The 9250-nt window shown below is 36.2% G+C and overlaps 1 protein-coding gene across 5 annotated transcripts in view; it reads left to right on the top strand.

Annotated features, from left to right (window-relative positions):
* The window catches only part of mast4 (microtubule associated serine/threonine kinase family member 4), a 302344-nt gene that overhangs the window by 149798 nt on the left and 143296 nt on the right, over positions 1 to 9250 (top strand). The window contains exon 1 of one of the 5 annotated variants that reach the window (XM_061966301.2): positions 5071 to 5327. The exons of the other annotated variants lie outside the window; for them this stretch is intronic. Within the exon in view, the coding sequence (XP_061822285.1) occupies positions 5281 to 5327 (47 nt within the window). The 5' untranslated portion in view covers positions 5071 to 5280. Of the gene's footprint in view, positions 1 to 5070; positions 5328 to 9250 lie in introns of those variants that run through there. 5 annotated transcript variants of the gene reach the window in all.

Raw genomic sequence — 9250 nt, 5'->3', positions numbered from 1 at the left:
CAATAGTCAGGAAGTACAGTATTGATCCTAACTATAGTCAGGAAGTACAGTATTGATCCAAACTATAGTCAGGAAGTACAGTATTGATCCTAACAATAGTCAGGAAGTACAGTATTGATCCAAACAATAGTCAGGAAGTACAGTATTGATCCTAACTATACAGTATTGATCCAAACTATAGTCAGGAAGTACAGTATTGATCCTAACTATACAGTATTGATCCAAACTATAGTCAGGAAGTACAGTATTGATCCTAACAATAGTCAGGAAGTACAGTATTGATCCTAACTATAGTCAGGAAGTACAGTATTGATCCAAACTATAGTCAGGAAGTACAGTATTGATCCTAACAATAGTCAGGAAGTACAGTATTGATCCAAACAATAGTCAGGAAGTACAGTATTGACCCTAACTATAGTTAGGAAGTACAGTATTGATCCAAACTATAATCAGGAAGTACAGTATTGATCCAAACTATAGTCAGGAAGTACAGTATTGATCCTAACAATAGTCAGGAAGTACAGTATTGATCCTAACAATAGTCAGGAAGTACAGTATTGATCCAAACTATAGTCAGGAAGTACAGTATTGATCCTAACAATAGTCAGGAAGTACAGTATTGATCCTAACTATAGTCAGGAAGTACAGTATTGATCCAAACAATAGTCAGGAAGTACAGTATTGATCCAAACTATAATCAGGAAGTACAGTATTGATCCTAACTATAGTCAGGAAGTACAGTATTGATCCTAACAATAGTCAGGAAGTACAGTATTGATCCTAACTATAGTCAGGAAGTACAGTATTGATCCTAACAATAGTCAGGAAGTACAGTATTGATCCAAACTATAGTCAGGAAGTACAGTATTGATCCTAACTATAGTCAGGAAGTACAGTATTGATCCTAACTATAGTCAGGAAGTACAGTATTGATCCTAACAATAGTCAGGAATTACAGTATTGATCCTAACAATAGTCAGGAAGTACAGTATTGACCCTAACAATAGTCAGGAAGTACAGTATTGACCCTAACAATAGTCAGGAAGTACAGTATTGATCCTAACTATAGTCAGGAAGTACAGTATTGATCCTACCAATAGTCAGGAAGTACAGTATTGATCCTAACTATAGTCAGGAAGTACAGTATTGATCCTAACTATAGTCAGGAAGTACAGTATTGATCCTAACTATAGTCAGGAAGTACAGTATTGATCCTAACAATAGTCAGGAAGTACAGTATTGATCCAAACTATAGTCAGGAAGTACAGTATTGATCCTAACAATAGTCAGGAAGTACAGTATTGATCCAAACTATAGTCAGGAAGTACAGTATTGATCTAAACTATAGTCAGGAAGTACAGTATTGATCCTAACAATAGTCAGGAATTAAAGTATTGACCCTAACAATAGTCAGGAAGTACAGTATTGATCCTAACTATAGTCAGGAAGTACAGTATTGATCCAAACTATAGTCAGGAAGTACAGTATTGATCCTAACAATAGTCAGGAAGTACAGTATCGATCCAAACAATAGTCAGGAAGTACAGTATTGATCCAAACTATAGTCAGGAAGTACAGTATTGATCCTAACAATAGTCAGGAAGTACAGTATTGATCCTAACAATAGTCAGGAAGTACAGTATTGATCCTAACAATAGTCAGGAAGTACAGTATTGATCCTAACAATAGTCAGGAAGTACAGTACTGATCCTAACAATAGTCAGGAAGTACAGTATTGATCCAAACTATAATCAGGAAGTACAGTATTGATCCAAACTATAGTCAGGAAGTACAGTATTGATCCTAACAATAGTCAGGAAGTACAGTATTGATCCTAACTATAGTCAGGAAGTACAGTATTGATCCTAACAATAGTCAGGAAGTACAGTATTGATCCAAACTATAGTCAGGAAGTACAGTATTGATCCTAACAATAGTCAGGAAGTACAGTATTGATCCTAACAATAGTCAGGAAGTACAGTATTGATCCTAACAATAGTCAGGAAGTACAGTACTGATCCTAACAATAGTCAGGAAGTACAGTATTGATCCAAACTATAATCAGGAAGTACAGTATTGATCCAAACTATAGTCAGGAAGTACAGTATTGATCTTAACAATAGTCAGGAAGTACAGTATTGATCCTAACTATAGTCAGGAAGTACAGTATTGATCCTAACAATAGTCAGGAAGTGCAGTATTGATCCAAACTATAGTCAGGAAGTACAGTATTGATCCTAACAATAGTCAGGAAGTACAGTATTGATCCTAACAATAGTCAGGAAGTACAGTATTGATCCTAACAATAGTCAGGAAGTACAGTATTGATCCTAACAATAGTCAGGAAGTACAGTACTGATCCTAACAATAGTCAGGAAGTACAGTATTGATCCAAACTATAGTCAGGAAGTACAGTATTGATCCTAACAATAGTCAGGAAGTACAGTATTGATCCTAACAATAGTCAGGAAGTACAGTATTGATCCTAACAATAGTCAGGAAGTACAGTACTGATCCTAACAATAGTCAGGAAGTACAGTATTGATCCAAACTATAATCAGGAAGTACAGTATTGATCCAAACTATAGTCAGGAAGTACAGTATTGATCCTAACAATAGTCAGGAAGTACAGTATTGATCCTAACAATAGTCAGGAAGTACAGTATTGATCCTAACTATTGTCAGGAAGTACAGTATTGATCCTAACAATAGTCAGGAAGTACAGTATTGATCCAAACTATAGTCAGGAAGTACAGTATTGATCCTAACAATAGTCAGGAAGTACAGTATTGATCCTAACAATAGTCAGGAAGTACAGTATTGATCTAAAATATAGTCAGGAAGTACAGTATTGATCCTAACTATACAGTATTGATCCAAACTATAGTCAGGAAGTACAGTATTGATCCTAACAATAGTCAGGAAGTACAGTATTGATCCAAATTATAGTCAGGAAGTACAGTATTGATCCTAACAATAGTCAGGAAGTACAGTATTGATCCAAATTATAGTCAGGAAGTACAGTATTGATCCAAACTATAGTCAGGAAGTACATTATTGATCCTAACAATAGTCAGGAAGTACAGTATTGATCCAAACTATAGTCAGGAAGTACAGTATTGATCCTAACAATAGTCAGGAAGTACAGTATTGATCCAAACAATAGTCAGGAAGTACAGTATTGATCCTAACAATAGTCAGGAAGTACAGTATTGATCCTAACAATAGTCAGGAAGTACAGTATTGACCCTAACTATAGTCAGGAAGTACAGTATTGATCCAAACAATAGTCAGGAAGTACAGTATTGATCCTAACAATAGTCAGGAAGTACAGTATTGATCCTAACAATAGTCAGGGAGTACAGTATTAATCCAAACAATAGTCAGGAATTAAAGTATTGACCCTAACAATAGTCAGGAAGTACAGTATTGATCCAAACTATAGTCAGGAAGTACAGTATTGATCCAAACTATAGTCAGTAAGTACAGTATTGATCCAAACAATAGTCAGGAATTAAAGTATTGACCCTAACAATAGTCAGGAAGTACAGTATTGATCCAAACTATAGTCAGGAAGTACAGTATTGATCCAAACTATAGTCAGGAAGTACAGTATTGATCCTAACAATTGTCAGGAAGTACAGTATTGATCCAAACAATAGTCAGGAAGTACAGTATTGATCCAAACTATAGTCAAGAAGTACAGTATTGATCCAAACTATAGTCAGGAAGTACAGTATTGATCCTAACAATAGTCAGGAAGTACAGTATTGATCCTAACTATAGTCGGGAAGTACAGTATTGATCCTAACTATAGTCAGGAAGTACAGTATTGATCCTAACAATAGTCAGGGAGTACAGTATTAATCCAAACAATAGTCAGGAATTAAAGTATTGACCCTAACAATAGTCAGGAAGTACAGTATTGATCCAAACTATAGTCAGGAAGTACAGTATTGATCCAAACTATAGTCAGTAAGTACAGTATTGATCCAAACAATAGTCAGGAATTAAAGTATTGACCCTAACAATAGTCAGGAAGTACAGTATTGATCCTAACTATAGTCGGGAAGTACAGTATTGATCCTAACAATAGTCAGGAAGTACAGTATTGATCCTAACAATAGTCAGGGAGTACAGTATTAATCCAAACAATAGTCAGGAATTAAAGTATTGACCCTAACAATAGTCAGGAAGTACAGTATTGATCCAAACTATAGTCAGGAAGTACAGTATTGATCCAAACTATAGTCAGTAAGTACAGTATTGATCCAAACAATAGTCAGGAATTAAAGTATTGACCCTAACAATAGTCAGGAAGTACAGTATTGATCCAAACTATAGTCAGGAAGTACAGTATTGATCCAAACTATAGTCAGGAAGTACAGTATTGATCCTAACAATTGTCAGGAAGTACAGTATTGATCCAAACAATAGTCAGGAAGTACAGTATTGATCCAAACTATAGTCAAGAAGTACAGTATTGATCCAAACTATAGTCAGGAAGTACAGTATTGATCCTAACAATAGTCAGGAAGTACAGTATTGATCCTAACTATAGTCGGGAAGTACAGTATTGATCCTAACTATAGTCAGGAAGTACAGTATTGACCCTAACTATAGCTAGGAAGTACAGTATTGATCCAAACTATAGTCAGGAAGTACAGTATTGACCCTAACTATAGTTAGGAAGTACAGTATTGATCCAGAGCAGTACTATTAGTAGTAATATTTGTGTATTATTGTCACTAAAAAGTCAAAAATTTAGAGACACCTTCTCATGTAACAAGATGCAAAAGTGTCTGCAAACTTAATATATATATTTTTCCCCCGGTGCATTTTAAAGCTTGTGGAAGCGTGCTGCATACTTCAGTTCCCGCGGCGTTGACGACGGCTAATAATGCTAATGTTAATAATAATGTGTTGCATCCATCTTTGTCATGCACATCGCTGCCAGCTGGTGGTGTTGGGGGGGAAGGGGGGGGGATGGGAACGCAGGGGGGGGCGGGGCGGGGGTCGATTGTGAAGGCGCAAAGGGGGAGGGGCTATTGTCCTGCCCAGGATCTTGTTTGACAGCGTCAAGGTGCAAGGAGCACGACTGGACTCGCCACCAGCGCCTTTTCTTCTTCCCTCCGTCTACTTTCAGCCCCCGTGTGTGTGTGTGTGTGTGTGTGTGTGTGTCTGTGTGTGTGTGTGTTGGCCTCATGTCTGGGCTCTTTGTCAGCGCGCGGGGGTGCGGGGAATGTGTATCATGGCCTGAATAGCACGCAGGACTCAGCCATGAAGGCACAACGAGAACGTCTGAGGATCCCCGGTCTGACGCTGGAGTGAGTACATCTTGTTAGCCTTAGCATCTGCGGCAGGAAGTCTCTTTTCCTGTGTGTGTGTGTGTGTGTGTGTGTGAGTGTGTGTGTGTGTGTGTGTGTGTGTGTGTGAGATGCACATGCCGCAATGACAACACACACGCATGCATAGAACACACACACACACACACGCTGTGATAAACGCAAGTCGTGACCGATTAGACGCACGTTTTTGTTCCGTCCGCTAGGCATTTGTCCCGCTTCTGGGGTTTTTTTTTTGGGGGGGGGGGGCACTTCTTCACGCTTTAAAGCGAAACAAGAAGTCAAGGTTATGCCATTCATGACTCGACACAGTCATGAGGTCATCAACTCGTTACGTCACGGCCCGCCACCTCACCCGCCTCACCCGGGTGGTCCACCCAGGGCCGCAGTAACAAAATATGACACTGAGGTGTGTACCTGTTAAATTAGCTAAAAAAAAAAAAATTAGCATGCTAAAATGCTAATTGTAACAACGCGTCAAGTACCAAAATATATTACTCTGAGGTGTGTACTTGAGAATGTGTTTAAAATGCTAGGATGCTAATGTTAGCATGCATCAACTACCAAAATATGACTGAGGTATATAACTACAAAATTGTCTGAAAAAAAGTTAGCATACTAACGTTAGCATGCTAACAGGTACCATTCATGAAGTAACAAAATATGACACTGAGGTGTGTACCTGTTAAATTAGCTAAAACAAATTAGCATGCTAAAATGCTATTTGTAACAACGCGTCAAGTACCAAAATATATTACTCTGAGGTGAGTACCTGTGAATGTGTTTAAAATGCTAAGACGCTAATCTTAGCATGCATCAACTACCAAAATATGACTGAGGTATATACCTACAAAATTGCCTAAAAAAACATTAGCATGCCAACAGGTATCATTCATGAAGTAACAAAATATGACACTGAGGTGTGTACCTGTTAAATTAGCTAAAAAAAAAAAAAAGAAATTGCATGCTAAAATGCTAATTGTAATATGCGTCAAGTACCAAAATATATTACTCTGAGGTGTGTACTTGAGAATGTGTTTCAAATGCTAGGATGCTAATGTTAGCATGCATCAACTACCAAAATATGACTGAGGTATATACCTACAAAATTGCCTGGGAAAAAAGTTAGCATACTAACGTTAGCATGCCAACAGGTATCATTCATGAAGTAACAAAATATGACACTGAGGTGTGTACCTGTTAAATTAGCTAAAAAAAAATTTGCATGCTAAAATGCTAATTGTAACATGCGTCAAGTACCAAAATATCTTACTCTGAGGTGTGTACTTGAGAATGTGTTTAAAATGCTAGGATGCTAATCTTAGCATGCATTAACTACCAAAATATGACTGAGGTATATACCTACAAAATTGCCTAAAAAAACATTAGCATGCCAACAGGTATCATTCATGAAGTAACACAATATGACACTGAGGTATGTACCTGTTAAATTAGCTAAAAATTTTTTTAGCATGCTAATTGTAACAATGCATCAAGTACCAAAATGTATTACTCTGAGGTGTGTACTTGAGAATGGGTTTAAAATGCTAGGATGCTAATGTTAGCATGCATCAACTACCAAAATATGACTGAGGTATATAACTACAAAACTGCCTAAAAAAACACTAGCATGCCAACAGGTATCATTCATGAAGTAACACAATATGACACTGAGGTGTGTACCTGTTAAATTAGCTAAAACAAATTAGCATGCTAAAATGCTGTTTGTAACATGCGTCAAGTACCAAAATATATTACTCTGAGGTGTGTACTTGAGAATGTGTTTAAAATGCTAAGACGCTAATCTTAGCATGCATTAACTACCAAAATATGACTGAGGTATATACCTACAAAATTGCCTGAAAGAAAGTTAGCATACTAACGTTAGCATGCCAACAGGTATCATACATGAAGTAACAAAATATGACAGTTAAATTAGCTATAAAAAAATTGCATGCTAAAATGCTAATTGTAACATGCGTCAAGTACCAAAATATATTACTCTGAGGTGTGTACTTGAGAATGGGTTTAAAATGCTAGGATGCTAATGTTCGCATGCATTAACTACCAAAATATGACTGAGGAATATACCTACAAAATTGCCTAAAAAAACATTAGCATGCCAACAGGTACCATTCATGAAGTAACAAAATATGACACTGAGGTGTGTACCTGTTAAATTAGCTAAACAAATTAGCATGCTAAAATGCTATTTGTAACATGCGTCAAGTACCAAAATATATTACTCTGAGGTGAGTACTTGAGAATGTGTTTAAAATGCTAAGACGCTAATCTTAGCATGCATTAACTACCAAAATATGACTGAGGTATATGCCTACAAAATTTCCTGAAAAAAAGTTAGCATACTAACATTAGCATGCCAACAGGTATCATTCATGAAGTAACAAAATATGACACTGTCAAATTAGCTTTAAAAAATTAGCATGCTAAAAAACTAATTGTAACATGCGTCAAGAACCAAAATATATTACTCTGAGGTGTGTACTTGAGAATGTGTTTCAAATGCTAGGATGCTAATGTTAGCATGCATTAACTACCAAAATATGACTGAGGTATATACCTACAAAATTGCCTGGAAAAAAAGTTAGCATACTAACGCTAGCATGCCAACAGGTATCATTCATGAAGTAACAAAATATGACACTGTTAAATTAGCTAAAAAAAATTAGCATGCTAAAATGCTAATTGTAACATGCGTCAATTACCAAAATGTATTACTCTGAAGTGTGTACTTGAGAATTTGTTTCAAATGCTAGGATGCTAATGTTAGCATGCATTAACTACCAAAATATGACAAAATTGCCTGAAAAAAAGTTAGCATGCTAATGTTAGCATGCCAACAGGTATCATTCATGAAGTAACAAAATATGACACTGTTAAATTAGCTTTAAAAAATTAGCATGCTAAAATGCTAATTGTAACATGCGTCAACTACCAAAATATCTTACTCTGAAGTGTGTACTTGAGAATGTGTTTCAAATGCTAGGATGCTAATGTTAGCATGCATTAACTACCAAAATATGACTGAGGTATATACCTACAAAATTGCCTGGAAAAAAAGTTAGCCTACTAACGTTAGCATGCCAACAGGTATCATTCATGAAGTAACAAAATATGACTGAGGTATACAGGTATACTACAAAATTGCCTGAAAAAAAGTTAACATAATATGCTAACTTTTTTTTCTTATTGCTATAACGTTAGCAATCCAACAGGTATCATTCATGAAGTAACAAAATTTGATACCGTTAAATTAGCTAAAAAAAAATGTGCATGCTAAAATGCTAATTGTAACATGCGTCAAGTACCAAAATATCTTACTGCGAGGTGTGTACTTGAGAATGTGTTTAAAATGCTAGGATGCTAATGTTAGCATGCATTAACCACCAAATTATGACTGCGGTATATACCTACAAAATTGCCTGGGAAAAAAGTTAGCATACTAACGTTAGCATGCCAACAGGTATCATTCATGAAGTAACAAAATATGACACTGAGGTGTGTACCTGTTAAATTAGCTAAAACAAATTAGCATGCTAAAATGCTATTTGTAACAACGCGTCAAGTACCAAAATATATTACTCTGAGGTGTGTACTTGAGAATGGGTTTAAAATGCTAGGATGCTAATGTTCGCAGGCATTAACTACCAAAATATGACTGAGGAATATACCTACAAAATTGCCTAAAAAAACATTAGCATGCCAACAGGTACCATTCATGAAGTAACAAAATATGACACTGAGGTGTGTACCTGTTAAATTAGCTAAAAAAAATTAGCATGCTAAAATGCTAATTGTAACATGCGTCAAGTACCAAAATATCTTACTCTGAGGTGTGTACTTGAGAATGTGTTTAAAATGCTAGGATGCTAATGTTAGCATGC

This window comes from Nerophis lumbriciformis, linkage group LG11 (assembly GCF_033978685.3).
Source record: "Nerophis lumbriciformis linkage group LG11, RoL_Nlum_v2.1, whole genome shotgun sequence".
NCBI lineage: Eukaryota > Metazoa > Chordata > Actinopteri > Syngnathiformes > Syngnathidae > Nerophis > Nerophis lumbriciformis.
This window is presented reverse-complemented; position numbering and strand designations above follow the sequence as displayed.